Raw genomic sequence first — 20,947 nt, forward strand, 5'->3', positions numbered from 1 at the left:
AGAATTTCTTGTCTCATCAACTCAGCACACCACATTATGAATCAGAAACTGATACACAGTGATTAAGATGTCATTAGGCTTGGCTTTGTCAGGCTGCACACATTAATTCACCATTACTTTGAGGGTAATCCACACTTGTATAACAAGTATGTAGCCTGTGTCAAGCAGTTGTTTTTTCTTTTTGTGTTAATTAAGATGAGACAACCATTGTTGTTTTTGTCAAAACATCTCGAGTTTCCCCATAAACATGTGAGTACAGCGAAGGTGGGCGGAGCTTTAGTGAACCAGGCGTAAGAAATTAGATTGCCATATATCTATATACATATATATGTATGTGCGCGTATGCGTGCGTGCCTGCGAAAATTAATCAACATCTAGTGGATTATCAAATTAATTGATAATTTTCAATAATCAATTAATTGTTTACATCTTTTTTTAATTAAAATTTGTACCAATGCATTCAATCGCTTAACTGTAAATATTATCCAGTTTGTGATTTTGATGTTGATTTAAAATAAAACGTTTTTACTTTAGGAAACAATGATCAACATTTTTTCCTATTTTCTGGTATGTTACGAACCAAACCACTTATGATTGATTTTTGTTGTCAATTTGAAAAAATGTCCTGTTTAATTAAGGAATGGAAATGTAAACATCAGTTTTTTCCTTCCAATTTATCGATTAATTAACAAAAAGAATCTACAGATTAATCAATAATAGAAATAATAGTTTGTTCCATCCCTAGTATATAGTAGTATAGGCGAGTGCCCAAAAGTAAGTACTTCTGCCCGTTATCAGTGCATCACTCGCCTTCTGTCACTGTAGCTGTTTAATCACCACTAGTCTTCCTGTCTCACTGTCTTCCTTCCACCCACACACTTGTCTAGCGTGCAGCGCACTTCATCGGTTGCTCCCTGATGGCTCGCTCCTCCCTTCCTGTCGTTTTCCTTCTCCATGTAGGCCGACTGTCTCTTCATTGCTGTCACAGTGTCAGAGCAGGTGGAATCAATTCCTGACCCAATGCCCCCAGCACCGTTATCACAACTAGCTTTTTAAGTGAGGGATTTAATGAGCGATCCCTCTGCGAGATGACTGGCGGCATGGGTCACACTCGCCTGTGTGGAGTGTAAGGAAGGAAAACCGCGAGAAGGCATGTTGGACCAAACCTGCATTACAAAGGCACATGATTCGCATGCCCCTCTCAGCCTCTTCTCTCAGCTCTTCAGTTCTCAGAATATGAAGAAAAAAGACAGTCCGCTGATATTGCCGACTTATTACTAGGCGAAGTAGTCTCACCGGGGTCAGACATACCACAGTATAATCCGTGCGCAATTTTCACATCCGGTAACTGGCATTCCGTGAATCTATCTAAGCAGGGTCTCTGTATGTGTTTACATAATGGTTGGGAATTCTTTCGCTTTCCTGGTCTCTCTAAATGTCCAATTTTTCCTTACAGATGGAATCTCCTGTCTCAACACCAGTCCCTCCCCCGCTTCATCTTTTGGCTGCAGTAGGCAACAGTGAGATTGCCTCGCCATGTGAACAGATAATGGTGCGCACACGTTCAGTAGCAGTGAACACATCCGATGTGGCCCTATCCACGGAACCCGAGTGCTTAGGACCCTGCGAACCCGGCACAAGTGTCAATCTCGAAGGCATTGTGTGGCAAGAAACTGAAGATGGTGAGTGCACAATTTACTTTGTCATGATGAGGGGAGAAAACATCTGTTTAGTGTGATATGGAGTGAAAAAGCTACGTATCAGATGGTGCAAATGTTTGAAGAACCTTGATCAAAATAACTTTGGTGAGTAGAAAATAAAACAATGCCATATTTTGCAGCTGTGAACCGTTGAAATCCAGAGACTTGGAACAATGCTCTGTTTCACGTGCAAGCCAGTCTATTGAAAAATGAGCCTGGGATTCTCACTAGCCATAAAACCAGAGCTGTGACTGTCAGTGTTTTTCTCTGCAAATACTGGCCTGCACAGTTTGGTTTGGCTCAGCTACTCAGCAGAGTTTTATGTTCCTGTCACAATATAGTGGCTTCAAGTTGTGTGTTAAAAGCAAAAAAAAAAAAAAAAAATCATTGCAGGGGTAGCACAAAACAAAATCATTGCAGGCTACCCCATGGCTGCCACTGGTACACAAATTCAAAATCAATAGCTAATAACCAGAATTTCAGTTGCTTTACTATAAAAACAATGGTGTGAAGGCAAGATGTGGAAAAAATCCTTTTTTAGCCATAAACATTTTTTACTGTTTTTGGAAGGCTTTTTACAAGGTTTTGGAGTCTTTCAGTGGGAAATTTGGTTTAGTCATAAAGGAGAACATTTGTGAGTTCAGACACTGATGTTGGATGAGAGCATATTGCTCACAGCTCTTGTTTTCAGTGTTTTATTAATAGTCGGCTCACATTTGACAACTTTATAATGATTTTGGTTTCAATTTCTTTGAATGTGGTTTGTTTGATCAAGTGTGAACACAACAAGTGCGAAACAGTCGGACAGAGAGCTAGCTGTAAGAATTGGGTCTTTTAATGAAGTCGAATGCCATTTGGATCAGTTCGACTCAAAGATGCAAACTGTTGTTAAAATTGCATCAGAAAGCAAACAAATCCTGAATAAATATTGAATAAGTGCAGTACAGTGTACGTGTGGACGTGTGAAGTAAAAGAACTTTTGGTCCTTAATTTGTATTTGAGAGGCCCTTCATAAAACATAAACGATGTGATATGGACTTATTCAGATTGCTGCTTTTTATCAAACTTTTTCTTCTTGTATTGTCGATGAATGTATTCCTCAAAAGCATAGCTTGAACAAAATTTTGAAAAGAAATGAAGATATCTTCAGTAAAACAGCTCCTGTGTGGCAGACAATATTTTGCAGTCCACTATTATAAGAACATTTAAAAGAAATTGTCTCCTTGGTTCTTCAAATGGCCAGCGAGTGCCCTCACATAAGTCATCAAAAGATCATTCTGCGTAATGAAGTCCAAAGATTAGTCCTTTACCACTTGCGATTTTTCTTCCAGCCCAAAGCTGTCTTGACATATCCTTTTTCTTTTCTGCTACCAAGTATCCTGCCATTCACCCTTTGACTGTTCTTCATGAGAACTGAGAGCGAGCCAGGCGAGGGCCTGCGGCAGGGGTGGGAGTTACACAAGGCGACTTCTGTTAGTGACACAAACATGGCTCAGAGCCAACCGCAGCACTGCATTTGTCTTTGCTTATTCTTCGCCTCTCGCCATGTGACTGCCCCCACCTTTTCTTGACATACCCCCTCTTTCCCTTCCTAGTTTAAGTTTGTCCTTTGCCTGCACTCTCTTGAAACTGCTATTTTGGCTAAAACAGCCTGTGGATTAGTCTGTTGAGTGGCATGGGGGAATACTTGAAGTGGTTTTTAAATGTTATGGTGGGAAACTACTGTAGATGTTGCTGTTGAAAGGGGCTTGGCAGGATAAGGGCACTGCAGGTGCAAGCCAGGTGGTAGAAACCATCACGATCTTTCATATAACCCTTTTTGACACCTCCTAATATTCTATCTTTACCGTCCTATTTTTCATCATCCTTTCGTTGGGGTACAAGTTGCAGTAGTACAGGATAGTTTGTTGTGTGGTTTGATTCATTGTTGTCTATGTATTGCTTAACAGAGTTGTCACTTACATTACAAGGGAACGTAAATGTGTAAAGTTAAGAACATTTAAAAGCAGTGGATTGTATCAGAGAAGATTTTACACCTAGGTGTCACTGAGACGATCACCACGCGGTACTGCTTCATGTCGCATTTATGTTTTTGTTGTTTTAACTAATCGAATTAGTACGTGTTGCCATGATTTCACGCTATTTATGCCACCGACGCAGCTACCACATCCCGCCAACAAATACAACGATGGAAACACAAGTCTGATCAGGGTATATGACGAACCAAACCAAACGCTGCCACTTGTTGGAAACGTGGCTTAAGATATTCATGAAAACAAATTCTCTCATCGTGAGGCATCTGAAAATGAGTTAAGTATAGCATGCGAAGAAAGCAAGAAACATCTGAAAAACATAATGGGGCCGTCCTGATTAGTCGAGGTTGGTGGTGAGCAATCCCATTTGCCACTGCATGACAAGGCTCACGCAAAGCTGTTTTAGCATGTACCATGCGTGTGCGTGTGCATTGCATTTAACATGCCAGCTAACAGCTGCTTCATCACCTCTGCCTTTCAGCCTTGTGGGAGTAAATGAACAACAGACTCTAGTAATTGCCGAGTGTCACAGAACTCACTCTGTGTAAGAGAAAGAAATGGATGAACAAGCGGCAAGCTGCAAACAAAAAGCAATCACAGAAGCTTGCTTGACCTTTGGACGCTGATGACAAGAATCTCGGCTGATAAGGCAAAATCCATTTTCCTCCTCTGTTATTTGAACAAAGATGGATCAGCTCATTCAGTTTTGACTGGAATGACACTACGGAATGGTTGTGGTTTATAGATTTTCGCGAGCTATGTGGATTACCGCTCCAGATCACTGAACTAAATGCAATCAGACTCCTTTTCTCGGGTGATGATGGAGGAAAATGGGTCATTAGAAGAGAGGAAAAGCAAATGTGTGCTGTTGAGTCAGTCTGGTGGCAAGTGAAGCGTAGACAGGAGAAGGGGAGGCTGTGGGGGTAGAGGGTCATAGCCATGGTATTTTGAGGCCCAGTACTGACACAAATCCCTTCAGCACAGAGGAGGCAGTGGCAGCTCCCAGGGTCATGTCAGCATAGCGATGGGCCAACCCCTCCCAGGCTTAGCATGCTGATACCTCCAAATGTCATCTCTAAAGTGCTGGAGAGGTTTATTGCTCTTGAAATACAGCCCAGAATGCACTGGCTCCTGCTCTAGGCTAGAAGGAACACAGAGGGGCCTCTTTGGCCAAATAGTCCTGCTCACTGCCAGTGCACCTCACCCCTTCCCCCGAAGCCCCAACACACACACACACACACACACACACACACACACACACACACACACACACACACACACACACACACACACACACACACACGTATTTCACGCCAGGCGGTTACCACAGCAGGCCCCACAGATTCTTAAGATCCCTAATTGAAAAATAATACGGGCTGCTTGTGATCAGTGTTTGTCTCATGAATTTATTTATGTATTTATCCATAACATATTTGAAGCACGAGGAGCAGAACTTTGAGTATATGGGTCAAAATATATTTGGCATTTCAAGGAAAGAGAGCTCAGTGTGAAAGTTACAAAACAGTTTGAATTAGTTGCCTTTGTTTTACTTATCTGAATCATCTTAGAGTGTGAAAATTAGGGAGTCAACTATGCTTCCACCAAGTAGTCTATGGTTCAATTCAATACAGTGCGTATTTATTGCATTTAAACTGTAGGGGAAATTTTCCCCATTCCCCATGTTGTCTAAATATAGTAAAAGTCAGTCCCACTTTTCTGCACCCTCGTGTTTGGACACTAATTGCGCCCCATATGATCCAACTTGAAAAAGGCAGTGGATTGGAAAAGAGGTACAATCAAAGCAGTTGGTTCCCTTGTTTACAGAATATGTCTGCACAAAAGACTGCGCACAATGCTGTTTCTCTTATTTAATTAATTGTTGGGGTATACACCACTGTGCCGCTGTGAATGTGTTGCATCATCTCGAATATACACCTTATGGTGGAAACACAACCCACATCAGGAATTGCTGCTCCAAGTGGCACAGTATCGACTATTCAACCAAAACGAATCAAGTGGTCTACAAAATGTGGCTGACAGACACTTGCAGGCAATGATTTAATGCCGTTGCAAAGACCACCTGTTAGTAACCTCTGGTTCTGCTGTGTCAGCAGAACATGGTCTGCACTTGAACAATTTTGTTAAATAAACTGGCTTTCAAATAGTGTTCTTTTGTTGTCGATTGAATAATTTATATGACAAACACGTGACAATACTTGCCCCCCCCCCAATCAGTTTGTCTGGTTCCTGTTTTCTCAGCCAATAGTTTTTCTCATCACTGCAAAAAGTCCATGTCATCAAATTTCAGGGGAAATTCTAACAGAAGTTTAAAATGTTTTGTAGATTACTCTGAAGGATATTTTGAGAAATCTGCAGTCTTGATATACTTCAGTCATAAATTTAGTCTTTGGATTGTGTTACAAGAGTAAGGCCATGGAGAGTTACTTCTTACTCAAATTGGCCAGGAACTCTCTTTTTCCAAGCACGTAAATAACCTTGAAAACATCAATCTTACCCCTGAAGGAATTGTAGTCCTTCCCAGTGTTTGTCATAAGATATCATGTTTGCTATATACATGTCAACGCATGCTTGAGCAACGTGTCTTTGGCAGAACTGTCTCTTAATCTCAGCACCATCTCCTTAAAGGAAAACACCAGAGGGTTTGTTTAAACAAAATGGTTATAGACTTTCCCAGGTGACACAAAAAACAAACAGACCAAAAACTACTCTCCGTCTACAAATTCTTTTCAAGAATATCTGCGTGTGTTATCACATTCCGATTTAGACAAAGGTCCTGGCATGTATGCTTGCTATTTTTAATGTAGCAACATAAAAAGTAAGCATATTGTGATGGATTTTTCCATCCATCAGCAGCTGCATATGGCTGATAATGTTCCAGAAGTGCAAAGCATACTAATACTCACTTCTTCCATCTCTCTTTGGTAAAATTGACCTTCTCACAAGCTGTCATTCCTGTCAGTGCGAGCAACTTCACATTTTACATCCTATGAGCCAGATTGTAGCCTGCAAACATTTCAGATGGGGCCCAGATGGAGTCCCTGTGAAAGATGTGGGCTTAAAAATAAAACCTTACTTGGTGTTTTGTGTCTGTTAGCCACATGTAATTGATTCCCGTATGACTGAGAACAATGTTTATGTCATTCCAGGTTTTGTTTTCTGTTGCAATACACGTGACATTCATCAAGTTAAACACTTCCAAATGACTGATCTCTTGTATAAATATTTTTTTTCTAATTGAAAATCATCTAATTGATTTATTAATCAATGTTGGGGGAGGACTCGTACGCCTATAATGGCAATAAACGTCACATTTTGTTCAACACATGCGGCTCGGAGGAAGTTCATGTAAAAATCACGACATTTGTGATGTCGCTGGATGACGAATTGATCCTTTTAGCTAATACTTTCAGCTCGTCAGGTTATTAACATTCAAACATTGGTTTCTTATTTGTCCTTGATTGCTTTTTCTTTTGCTTTGTGACATTTCCGGTCAGGATGATTGGGAAGTTCTGCTTTATTTTATACAGAGGGGGGAAAATATGTTTTAAAATGAAAACGTCAATGAAGTAATACTTTTGTAATACTAGTATCTCAAATGCTTGATTTATCAGCGTTCTCATGGCAGCACACCAGCTGTGTTTACATTTTCTGCTCTATACAATGATTCCCGGGACTCGTCCTCTTGTTTGCACTTAATATTCTATGTTTGGAAATTATAAATACTTACATGTGGTCCTCAGTCTGCACATAAACAAACCTTGAATTCAAACACAATTTCCTCCAGTTTTGAGAAGTATTAAATCAGATTGCAATGTTCTGATATTAAATCAAATTTTGAACAAGGGCACTCATTAATCCTAGTGAATCCCCCACTCTGAGTGTGTGCAAAGAAAAGGTCAGCCAGTGAACTTGCACCCCCTTAAAAACTTGAAAAGCAGAGGACCTTTTAGTTGTCCTCTGCAACCTTAGGGAAAGTGTTTAAACGGACAAGAGGTTATGATGGGAATGGCCATTCACCCATGCAGCTGCCCAAAATACTCTTGACTTAAAATTTCCTCTCTCATTACCCTCTTTTTCACGTAATCCTATACAAGTACGCAATAGACTCTGGGGCCTCACAGAGGCTGCCATGTGTTGCTCAACAGCACAGAATGGAAATGATTGGTGAAATTACAGGCCAATTTCTCTCATTAATGCAGACTTCACTGAGCTGTCCTGGGTGACCCTAATGAGAGTGTCATTAAGTGGGCCAGTGTGCAGGGGATCAGTTTTTTTTTTTTTTGCTCTAAATCTTTCCAATCCTTTTCTTCACCTCATAGCATCGAGGAAAAAAATAGTCATAAGTGCATCGAGTAATTAAAATGTCAGCAATAAACCTCCGTATGAATTGTTTCTTGTCAGTTTTGCTTTTGGGTGATTAATTCATGTTTTGACAGATTATACAATGCCCTAAATTCTGACACTATTAAAATTGTAATAGCAAATTAAGATGACATTTTTGGTTTGATGCGTTCTGGCACTGACCTAATATGTATCCAGTTGTGTGCCTTTGTGAATACATGTATGGATATGAATTTTTGAAAAAAGATTGAAACCGCTCAGTCAAAACAACGTGATTAATTTTCTTTCAAAATAAATGCCACTTGCACATGAACAGTTGACTCTACCATAAAACATTGTGTGTGACTTAAAGATCACTTCCCTACAATGTAATTAACATTTTAATGGTAGTAATGTCTACACATGTAAATAGGTGAATACATACATTTTTGGGTCCCCTCAGACAATAAAAACAACTCTGCTGTTAATTGAAGCAGTATCATCAATCACAAGCTACATCATTAATATTGTATATTTCCTGAAAACAGCGTATTTTAATGACGTGACAGAGATTTATGTATGTCATTGTATGTGAAAACACAAGTCGCGTCTCACAAAAGCATGTGTTGAGCCTAGTGTTGATGGATGAATAGATGGATGAACGGACTGACTGATGGATGGATGGTGATGCTTTTATGAAATCATCACGTTTGTTTGAACTTAAGAGGTTTGCCTGTTATGCAAATGCTTGGAATTTTAAATATTTTCCAGAATCAGTATAAAAAGGAAAAAACAAACAAGGAAAGAACAACATATGGCTCACCCGCTGTCACCACCCAGCAAGATTACACATTTCTAAACACAAACATTTGTTGAGACAGTGTACAGTAGATGTAATTCTATGCAGGTTCCCTTCACGGGAAATGTCTGATGCAAACAAACAAAAGAAAGAAAGCGCCCACATTATGACTATAATGAATCTTACAATTTGGATACCTGTATTTATTACCCAGTATATATATCCTCAGATCAAAATTGAGTATCAATAACTGGGTCTGACAGTACAAACAATTTACAAATGTTGTTTTGTAGCAATAGTTTTACTTCCAAAAGTCCCTTGACATCATTCCAATCTTGTATTATTTTAATATGTAGGCAGCAATTTTCTATTTACCAATGTACAGCTGTATTATTGTACCACAGTACTCCCACTTTACCCCAGTGACTGGATCTTGTGGAGTGGGATGTAGCAACTCCATATTTTGCAGACTCTGAACAACATAAATGGGAAAAAAAGAAAAGAAAAAAAAAAGATCATAACTGTACTGTTTGGTGCAAATGTGGTGCACGCTTGCTATCCACATTTTTCCTACACCACGAGTGTTTGCGTGAATTAGGTGAGTGACTTCCGGTTTGAACCGGAACTAGCATTCTGTTTACACGGCTGCTGGTTGTGCAGGTTGACTTTCTATGACAGTTAGAGACTTAATAATGTGGGAGTGCTAATTATCACAGTTGAAAAAAAGGAAAAACCTTTCAAGCCTGCTTCCTACTAATGTAGCAGAGGAGGAGGAGGATGATATCAAAGCATGGATAATTTTGACAGTGAGGCAATCTCAAAAGCTCTGAGGTATCAGTGGTAAAGTTGGTCGCATTTTGTTGAGATGTGAGACACTCTTATTACCTTAAAGCAGATGTAAGACCCAGCCAAAACTACTTCCCACTGCACGGAGACCTCATCACATACTATAATAATAATAATAAATTATATTTATAACGCCAAATCTGTGCTCCAAAAAACTAAGGAAAATCAGGAAAGTATTAGCAGAAATATTAGTGCAGATTAAGAGGAAAATATTGACTTGTTTAGCAATTTGTGCCAAAATTATTATTACTGACAGAAGTCCAAATGCACGTCACAACCCGGGGGGAGTCATCAGTAAGACCCATGTGTTGGAGGGGAAAATATTGTGAGTGGAGAATGGTTATAAGTTTGAAAAAAAGTGATTATGAAGGAGAGAGGGAAAATGAGGTGAGCATGAGAGGTTTCCTCAGTGAATAAAATGCTCTGAGGGATGGAAGCTGCCAGCCAGCATTCCTGTGCCATTAGATAAGTTAGCTCACTGCAGCCCTTAGTTTCTCCGCAGTGCTGAAGTGGCAAACTGAGGTCACCATCACAGCAAAGTCAAGGGGGGATGGTGATGAGAGTGATGTTAGAATGTTATTTAGCAACATGGTTGCACCTAATCATCTGAAGCGGCTTGTCGGACGACGTACAATCCAAGCAAGCCCCCAATTAAGTGTGTTTTTAAGTATTACATGATATAAATGTAATATTTCATAGACTTGAAAAGTGTTGCCCAATAAAAAGTACTTACTTCAACATATCTCGAGGGGAATAGCATGTAGAAGTGAATCTCGCAGACCTAAGTTTAGATTTGAAATGCAGGGTCAGATATCCAACTCAGAATAGGTGAGATTGTGTCACTCACGCTGAGCGCTACCAAAATCACACGTGTCAAATAGCGGCACAGAAGTGACAGAATGTGCTGCAATACCAATGAAGTCACATTGCTTTTCTTGCACACTTAGGCACCTCTAGTTAAATTAAACTGTTCACACCACATTTATTAAACCCAAGAGCTTATCTAACTTCATGGAGAATTTTAGAACAAAGTCATATTCTTTCCAATAAGGTAGGATAGAGGAATGTCAAAAATTATAAATAATGACTCTGCAGGGAAATGTCCTGGACTGCAAGATAGTTTATTTGAATGGGAAATGTGCTGAGTGCATTTTCCCTGGTAACCCGAGTCTGATCATTCCCAGAGGGACCTCCTGTCAAGTAATTTAGAAGATTTAGCCATAAATCACTCCCCAAACCATTACAGTATTAGGAAAGGGCTCTGGCTCATGTGACTTTCTTGAAAACCTCTTTTAAACCCCCTCTGCTAACAGATCCATACATTGATTTAAGAGCATTTTCCTACGCGCGCAAATTTTCATTTGCGGCTGTGATATTCATTATTGAAATATTTATCTTTTTCTCACAGGGATGTTGGTGGTAAATGTTACTTGGAGAAACAAGACGTATGTGGGTACGCTTTTGGACTGTACACGGCATGACTGGGCTCCACCTCGGTAAGAAATATTTGACTGTTTAATGAGCCTTTTTATATCTGCGTTTTTATATTAATGACCTTTGACTGGTGTACGCAAATTTTTCTCATACAGTCTGTTATATGTCGAGGGATCTAGTATTTGCGTTTGTATGTGGATGAGTCAGTGCATCTTTTCTACCTTACACACACTCAGGCTTGTGCTATTGAAGTTTGAAATCTCTTTAGATCAAAATTCTGATGTTGAACATCTGTAAATGTAATTGTTATAGAAATGTTTGCCTTTTGCTACAAGGGAAGGCTTTACCATACTGTGAATGCTTTTGTTTCACATCCTTTGCTTCCAAAGAAGTTATTTGAAAATGAATATTGCTGTGATTAACAAGAAAGCCAATTTCTTCAGTTTGCAAGATGTAAACATTTCATTAAGAATTTTCTGTCTTCCCATTTATAACTGCTTTCTGTGGCAAAAGAGAAAATATTTGTTGCTGAGAACGTAGAGTATTCTCCATGGCCCAAGTAGGATGTTCTGCTTTTTATAGATTATTGTTCTGCAATGCATACATTTATTCAAATAACCTGAATTAATTGGATTTTTAATAATTAATAATATTTATGAATGTGAAGACACTGATGTGAATGATTTTTCACAAATATTAACAATGATATAGCAAAGTAGGAAGCAGATAAAGAATTAATATGCAACAGTTTATGATGATGAATCGTTATAACATAATACATTCGCCTGGTTCCAGATTTTGTGAATCCCCTACAAGTGACCTGGAAATGAGGAATGGCCGTGGCCGAGGTAAACGGATGAGACCAAACAGCAACACTCCGATCAACGAGAACAGTAACTCATCAGATAACAAAGGCGCCACCAACAACAAAACGCGCGGCGCTTCTAACAGTAAGGGCCGAAGGGGCAGTCAGACACCGTCGGAGCGGCGCACTCCACCCAATAGCAACACAGAGGATATTAAGGCCAGCCCTTCGTCAGCTGGAAAACGGAAGGCCAAGCCTGCATCAGACATGGAGCCTAATTCCAGCTCAGAGGACACCAAAGGCAACAAACGTATGCGGACAAACTCTAACAGCGGAGGGGCGGGTCTATCGGGTCTTCTCATTCCTTCTATCAAGACCGAGCCACTTGCACCCCCCCTTGATCGGAGCTGTCCTTCACCTGTTCTCATCGATTGCCCTCATCCCAACTGCAACAAGAGGTATAAGCACATTAATGGTCTCAAGTACCACCAAGCCCGTGCCCACACGTATGATGACGTGAAGCTGGAATTGGATGTGGACAGTGAATATGGAGAAGATTCGACACTTCACCCCGAACCTGAGAATTGTAATGGTGCATCCATCTCACACAAGGGATCGTTTTCTCCAGCACGCTCAGTCACGCCGAAAGGAAGGAACTTTGATGTTCAAAGTACTTCCCCATCACCTGGCAAGTTTTGCTCAAAGCAAAGCAAAAAGAAAATTGCCGAAACAGAACCGGAAATAAGTACACCAATGGAAGGCTGTGACGATGGGGCATGTCTTTCGGACGAGGCCAGTAATGATGGCATTGATGAAAAAAGAGGCGCGGACAAGTCCAAAAAAGCTAACACAAAGGCCGATAAAATGGGCCCAAGAAATGTGAAGTCGCCACGAACTGTTGCCACCGGTCCTTCGGCTACACAGCAAATGTACTCTTTCCCTGCAGGAAACCCGAATTCTTCCCCAGGGCTTACCCCCATTTTGCAAGGAATCCCCAAGAGTCCCCAAATGAAAGGCGCACAGGCAAAAACCCCTGCCGTAGGAGATGCTCCCTCAAGTAGCACCAAAGACAAGAAGAAGAAAGACAAGAAGAAAAAGGATGGCGGCAAGGAAGCTGACAGCCCCAAGTCAATGGGAAAGGGGGGGAAGCTGGAGGAGGGCAAAGCATCGTACACAGAAGTAACTGAACAAGGAAACAAGGCTGAAGGGCTTCTCAATGGGTCCTCAGACCCTCATCAGAGTCGACTGGCAAGCATCAAGGCTGAGGCTGACAAGATATACAGTTTTACAGATAACGCTCCAAGCCCATCCATAGGAGTAGCCAGTCGCATAGATGGCAGTGGAATGCCACAGCCACTTACGCCTCTTCACATGAACCAGAACGGTGCTGACAACTCATCGGTGAAAACTCACAGCCCAGCATACTCGGATATCTCCGATGCTGGTGAGGATGGTGAAGGCAAACTAGAGAGTGTCAAAAACAGGACAGAAGACCAGGCACTCAGAGAAAGTGTCAAAAAAGCTCTTTTTCCAAATCCGCCACCCAACAAAGATTCCCCATACTATGCTGGCTACGAGACGTATTACTCACCCAATTACGTCAACCCCAGTCCCGGCGGACCAAATCCAGGCACGCCGGGGACCGACGGTCAGGTGAAGATCAAAAGGGAGGATGACCAGGATCAGGGTGAGGAAAAAGCCAAGGTTGAGGTTCATGAGGATCGCAAACCTGACATTGCTCCTGGCCAGCAGCAACAACAACAGCAACCCTCCGTCATTCAACAACGATCCAATGTGTATATGCAACCACTTTACTACAATCAGTATGCCTATGTACCCCCATATGCATATCATTCCGATCAGGCATACCACAACCATTTAATGAATACCAATCCAGCCTATAGACAGCAATTTGAGGAGCGTCAGCGACAAATGGCAGAGCAGCATCGTGCCGCTGAGAAAAAGTCCGACATGGCCATGAAAGAAAGAGAAGCTTCCATCAAGGAAGACTGGAAACAAAAGAACCCAATGCAGCCAAACCTCTCCAAAACAGCGAGTCAGTCAGAGATTGGAAAGACGACGCAGCCAACCAGCAAATCCAGGGACTCGCCCTCTGAGGTCTCCTCCAAATCCATGGGAAGCATCAAGGCGGAGGACATAAAGTCTCAGCAAGTTGAAGGTCTCAAGATGAAGCTGACAGAAGGGGGGCACCATGGGAAGGAGGACTCAAAGCAAGCGCTGGATTCAAGAGCTCAGGCTGGTACGGAGCAGGCTGTATGGTACAGACAGGTAACTACAATTTAAGACCATCATAAGTAGAGCAAGGTCCTCACTTGGTTTTGAGTCCTAAGCACAAAACAAGGGCCTGAAAGTTGCAAAGACTTATATCAAACAAACTCATTGAGAAGCATTTTCTGTGCTGGTTTGCCATTGACCTTTAATGGTTGATTATGAGTGCATAGAGGGTAGAGACATGCAATATGTCCACGTGGGAGAGGTTGTCTTTTGTTTTCAGTTTTTCTGTTCAGCTTAGATGTGCACACACTTGTCGTTGGAAACCTGCAAAAAGTAGTAGGAGTCTGTTTGGCTTTTGACATTTTAGTTTTTTTTTTTTTACTATTGTTGTCATTTTGTTGTGCTTTTTCTGACCACCAGCAATACCCTGAGAGTCAGAAGGCTCAAGCAGAAGTTGAACACCAGCAACAACAATCTCGATGGAAAGATGAACGGGACAGAGAACGGGAGCGTGATCGCAAATCAAAGGAAGAAAGGTGCAGGCCTAAGGACTGTCAAAGCGGGCCTAAGGAGGACGGCAAAGAAATGACTGACCCTCGAATTAATTCTGAGGAACATCGGACCTTGAGCAAAGACGCTCGTACTAATGCCCACTTGCAGTTCTCATCACCACTAGCACAGCACCAAGGATACATGCCGTACATGCATGGTTACCCCTATGGACAAGGTTATGACCCCAACCACCCTGGTTACAGGGGCATGCCTTCGGTCATGATGCAGAACTACCCAGGTATGACAATTACATTCATGAGAAAATTATTAACACTACCTGACAAGTTGTGAGCTGAGTTACATCTTACAGGACACTGTATTGAATATTCGTGACAAAAAATTTACAGATTTTGTAAATCCGTCTATTGTAATGTAATTTGGAGAATATTTATTAAGCAGTCAAAATCAAAACTTGTTAAACTAAACATTACTGATATTATAAATCTTAAAGGCCACTCCTGGCTAACAAAGGGCGTAGCATACAGTTAATCATTTGTAGTTTCTGGTTCTTTCCACAGTCCAGACATTGAATAATTTGTCCGTTACTTTGTTGTGCAAAGTTGGATACGCTTCCGCTTTAACGCGGTACAGGCTCAATCACTAATCACCAAGCACTTCATTAATATGCTAAAACTACTAGCTGTGTCAATCTTAGGTCATTTAGCATGGCATGTAGCTTATTCACTGGCACGTAGGCAACATTTCTTGTCAGGTTCAGACCCGACCGACTTTGAGTGTAGTAGAGGTTGCTCTTTCTGCTCAGACAAAACATGTTGCTAGCTAACCGACGCGGTTGAATTAGCCTTGGCATCCGACTACCCTTAGTAAGTGTCCTGAGAGGAGTGCATACGTCCGGCTAAGCGAGTATTTTTTAGCCAGTGGTTGAGTCTCTGTAATGCTATTCAGTATGTTTTGATGAGGTGCAGAATACAAATCCGAAATGAACCTGTCCATCTTCCTATTCATCTAGGTTCTTACCTTCCTGGAGGTTATCCTTTCTCTCCATACGGCACTAAAATAGCCGGAGGTGAAGAGGCTAACGACAAATCCCGCACGAGCCCTACTGTCAACAAAATGGCTACAGACTCCAAAGCTCTAGATATCCTACATCAACACGCCAGCCAATACAAAAGCAAATCTCCGACAGTTGGGGACAAACCTTCTCTCGATAGAGAGCGGGAGCAGGACAGAGGAGCCGGCGGAGAAAGGGATCGTGAAAGAGATGTAGATCGGCCGCGCTCCTCGCCTTCCCAGCGGATCATGCCCTCTCACCACCACCTGGGATACCCCCTGCTCTCAGGGCAGTATGATCTTTCCTACGCCACAGGTCAGTCACTCCTCACTTGCACTTTCTTCTTCCTTTGACGATTATACATGACAAGGCCTTTCAGTGGATAATTAGTATATAAACTTAGCGCCCAATGAACAAAAATAGACACAATGATTTTTTCCCCAGATTTACATGCATGTTTACTTACATACGTCATCAACATTCATTCCCTCTTTTGTAAGTCACCCTGATTGCTGCCGTGTGCAAGTTGGCACTCACATCTACTCTTATGCCTGAGGAGTGGAACGGCTTTTGAAAACCATTTCGAGAGCTATCATGCTATCTGAAGCTTTCCTCAATTATAGGCATGCATATAAGTAATTATATACACACATATATAAAATTATTATATATATTACATGTGCACACACACGCACAATATATATATATATATATATATATATGCTGTACTCACATACAAGATGTGTTCAATGTCACAAAAGTCCCATCTATGTATGAACTTAAGAACGATAAGGATAAGGAAAAAGGCGTCCTTTGGAAAAACAAAATGTATACACTATGTACAAAATACATGTATGTCAGAACGCCTTTAAAAAACTAAATGAAACTACCTGCATGTATTAAAAGTAATACATTACATTTTGTCATTGCTTTGGCTCCATCTAAGGAGCCTGCGAGAAGCTGTTCAAATGGCATTCAGAGCTGTGTTTGGTTTAATGCTGCAGCCATATTCATGTTCATGTGTTGCTTCTCAAATGGTTTTGATGTCTTGCTAATAACATTTTGCAAGCCAAGACTTCCACGAGCTTCACTGTGTGATGCATGTTAAATGTTTCAATGTACAGGTGGTGCTCATTTTACACCAGAGTCCGCCTTCCATAGTGGGGAAGTGCTAACCTTCTCTCACGCACTTATGGTCATAATTACAGTAAATACAAGAATGTAAAATGCACATCAATGAAAATACGAATTATGGTGCTAACGGAGCATTCATTATTGTGCTTCGTAGCCTCTTTGGTTACCTTGAAATACAATGCAGTGGCCGGATCATTGTAAACTGAGAAAACCCCCCCTTTAATTTTTTACTAGCTGTTCGCGACCCACTTTTGGGGCCCAACCCACCAGTTAAGTCACCACTTTGGACTGTTAAACTAGACCAGACAGCCAACTTGGTTTCAAAGGGCAAACCTGAATTGACGAAATGGCAACACGCACTTCAATCACTGCAAGTTGGTCCTTATCAACTAACCTTATTAACCTCCTTCACCTTCTTGGAGGGGAGAACAATAAGCTGGAAATAAAGAAAGGAACACTAAATAGACATGTAAAGACTCAAATGCAACAGACTTCTTTAAAATCTTAACAACTTGACACAGCCTTGAGTATCAGGCAGGCTTCCAGTTGATGAAACATTGTTGTCAGATTTGTTCTTTGTCCTGGATTTGTCTCAAAGAAAATGGACTCATTGCTGGTACTCTTTGGTATGCTCTGCTGCTGTCTAGTATTCAATATTCAGTGCAGCCCCTCAGCTCATCCATTTTAAGTAGGTCTTCTAAGGACAAGTGGATCACAGTGAGGATATCAGAGTTGAAGAATGAGCCTGAAAAGATGGCAGGCTGCACTGACACCTAGTGGATGGGCTTTGGAAGGACAGCTGCAAAACCCACCTTGAATGTCTGCAAAAGCAAATCAGGATCATTGCCATGAATGTGCCAATTAATGGGAGTTTTGCTGTTTGTCTTCAACAGGCAAACCAGACCGACACACCTCAACCCTGCAAAGATTCATGTGACTGGCTCACATGAGAAAAGGATTTCCCAGGTGTTTCCTTTAAGACATCAGTTCAATGGTGTTTCTGTGTGTTTAGCCGATCTGCCCGAGTGTCGGCAGCTTATTGACGTCTTTCTTCCCCGTCGAAAGAATCTCAAAGCTGATCTAATCCAAGTTCAAAGCCATCATTCTACTCCTTCATGCAGGGGAAAAAAAATGCCTCCCCTCTGATGATCTAGTCTTTGCACTGTCAACAAATACAATGCAAAAATGGACTATTGGACTTTTTAAGATTTTGTTTTGACTACATTATTTTTATGTCGTATACAGAAGAATCTAGTGGAGGATCCGGAGGGGGAGTCGGGTGACTGATGGCAAAGGGGAGTCGAATTAAATTAAAGACTTGCAGAGAAAATTTTATTGAGATGCGTTCAACTTTATGTCGCTGGCGTTTTGATGCCATGACGCAACAATATATCCTAAACTTGACAAATGTTTGGTTCTATTTGATTGGGGAAAGGGGAATATGGCAACTGCTGCTTGCTTTCTTCAGAGACTTAGAAGCCTGAGACTGAAGTTTTCATCCTCACCGTCACCATTATTTCCCATATGTCAAATCCTCAGTTCATGTTTCAGGGACCGATGTCACCGTGTTTTTGCGAAGGGACCTCATACACCTCAACCGAGATTAATAAAAAAATAAAATAAAACGTGATAAATGTTTGCTTTCGTTAACTGACTAAACTTCAATCGCGACGGTCATTTTTGAATGTCTTGAATGCCGGTGTCAACGCTGCTTCGCCTCACAGTCAAGCCAGTCAAGCCACATCAGTTATGGCGACACTAGTCAGGTTACTCCGAGCTTACTTTGCCTCATAAACTTTAAGTTCTGCTGTAATATCAACCTTCCACGGATAAACGTAAAATGAGTCCCAGAATTTATGCAGGCACCTGAATCCTCTATCAATATCCGGAACTCCTCTGACGCGGACTTGCAGTTCAATGTGTCCATCTATGACTGATATGGCTTCACTCTTGAACACATTCATCTCTTTATCATTTGTTTTTTAATTATTGTTTCTTCAAGTCCAAACTTGTTACTTTGGTCATTTGCTATTTGGGATGTAACTTCGGCACATTGATTTACATACTCCTAAGTGTGAAAAGATGAGTAAATACTAAATATGTCCACAATGTCCTCTCAATTCATGTATTTGGATTTCACATAAGTGGTGCTTCGGTGTAAATCTATTGTTTACCATCAAGTCACGCCCAAAACCTCAGCTTTCAAATGTCTGTTTCTTTGAGCAGTCGGGTGGGTGAGAAGAACATGTCTGGGATGGAGTTGACACCAAATACATGTTTTTTTGGGGTTTTTTTTTGCAGTCATTTGCATTTGTTAGCATTGTTGCCCAGCTAGCAGGTCCTACATGTTGTTGGTCTTTGCCAGTACACCCCGGCCATTTATCAAAACGGCATTTCCTTGACGTCTGTGCTTTTTAAAGATGACGAATGGCTGAATCGGGTGAATGTGGTGGTGTTCGATTAGTATTTAATCTGTAAGGGTAATCTAGGCAGCTGTGATGTTGTCATTCAAGTCAGTGAGGTTTTAGTACCAGCAGACTTCATACATATACAGTACATATAGTTTTATCAAACAATGGTTGTGACAAGTGCATTTGTTTGCTCACAGAGTAGTACTTTTATCTCGGTAGTCAGCAAAGCCCAGTGAAAAATCGAAACTATATTCTAAAAGTGTATGAAAAGCCAGAAAAGTTCATGTTTGCTTTCAACATAATGGAAAGTGCTTGGCTCTTGTGTTTTGTTTCAATGGTGCAGAGTATATTTATTGGCCAGCAGTTGGTGCCTAGTTGAACATTCTTGTGTGGAAACACAGACACTCACTCGTTTGTCCCTCCCTGACCCAATTTGTGTCGTACAGACACCCCACCCCCTCACCCAGCACCCCCCTCAAAGTACCCGCAGAGGTGCTTGCAAGGATGTTTACAGCGTCTTCTTCTGTGTAAGACATTTAGAACCGTCTCTCTCCTCTTCCCCCACCTCGTCTCCTTTCTCTCCCTCCCTTCAGGAGTTTGTGAAAAGTGTACATTACCATGTTTTTTTTTTTTTTTTATACAATACTCTGTAACTTGCCTTTGTAAATTTGGGCTGGAAAAATAAATCTTTTTATGAGACAATCTGTCCTGATAACTGCTCCCTTGCTTCAACTTTCTTGACTTTATTTGTAGTAGCCAACGCAGTGGAACCTCCAAAGTCAAACGCCCACAAGTGCTACCATTTATCGGAGAAATATACAATACAGTCAAACGAGTGTTTTGGTCTGGGGCTGCCCTGCTGATTCAGGACCTGGATGACTTCCTGTGATGTAATGGAATCGTTAATTCTGCTGTCAAACATTAAATCCTTAAGGAGAATGTTTGGCAATCAAACTGTGACTTCAAATTGAAGAGCACTTGGGTTCTGCAGCAGGACTATGACCCAAAACACACACATATTAACTTCCAAATGGCTAAAATAAACAGAATAAATAGATTTTTGAGTGGTCTAAAGTCTGGAATTGAATCCGACTGACTGAGGGTGTACAGCTGGTCCCCTGTCCCACAGCAAGGAGGAAAAGCACACTACTACTCGTGAATCTGAGATTTGACTTCCCTACGGAGAGTAGAAACCCTGAATAGACATTACCAGGGAGGCTGAGGAGAGGAGTGGGGAGTTGAAACACACCCGGCATACTGAGGGGTTTCTCTTTGACATGCTCTCAGTGCACCTGACAATTTGGTGGCTGAAAGCAGTCGACTAAACTGCCTGCTGGAACCGATTTGGGTGAATTTGAACAATGTGCAGAGATTCTGACTGATACAGAAGTAACTGCACTACTTAAATAGTAGATTTTTTTGTTGTTTATTTCACATTCCACAAACGGAACAAGCACAACATAGAACATATTATTACAAAGAAAATGTGCAGGTTAACCTCTTTAAAGCCTCCATGTTATTTTTACTTTGGTGGTATTTGACTGATATTACCATTTAGTCGGAGAAATGTGCAAGAAAAGAAAGAAAAAGACTGACAAGGGGACAACTACATTGTCACTGCACTGTATATGTGATGTCAACTGTC

General features: G+C 41.2%; 1 protein-coding gene across 3 annotated transcripts in view; it reads left to right on the plus strand.

Annotated features, from left to right (window-relative positions):
* The window catches only part of znf609b (zinc finger protein 609b), a 62,151-nt gene extending 42,130 nt beyond the window's left edge, over positions 1-20,021 (plus strand). For all 3 annotated transcript variants that reach the window (XM_088370484.1, XM_088370486.1, XM_088370485.1), the window contains exons 3-8: positions 1,457-1,682; positions 11,128-11,215; positions 11,949-14,247; positions 14,614-14,983; positions 15,716-16,072; positions 17,785-20,021. In XM_088370484.1, coding sequence (XP_088226610.1) covers positions 1,457-1,682; positions 11,128-11,215; positions 11,949-14,247; positions 14,614-14,983; positions 15,716-16,072; positions 17,785-17,828 — 3,384 coding nt within the window. In that variant the 3' untranslated portion in view covers positions 17,829-20,021. The remainder of the gene's footprint in view (positions 1-1,456; positions 1,683-11,127; positions 11,216-11,948; positions 14,248-14,613; positions 14,984-15,715; positions 16,073-17,784) is intronic.
* Positions 20,022-20,947: the final 926 nt, after the last annotated feature.

Source organism: Syngnathus floridae, chromosome 3 (assembly GCF_059516105.1).
Source record: "Syngnathus floridae isolate MCC-2025c chromosome 3, RoL_Sflo_1.0, whole genome shotgun sequence".
Classification (NCBI taxonomy): Eukaryota; Metazoa; Chordata; class Actinopteri; order Syngnathiformes; family Syngnathidae; genus Syngnathus; species Syngnathus floridae.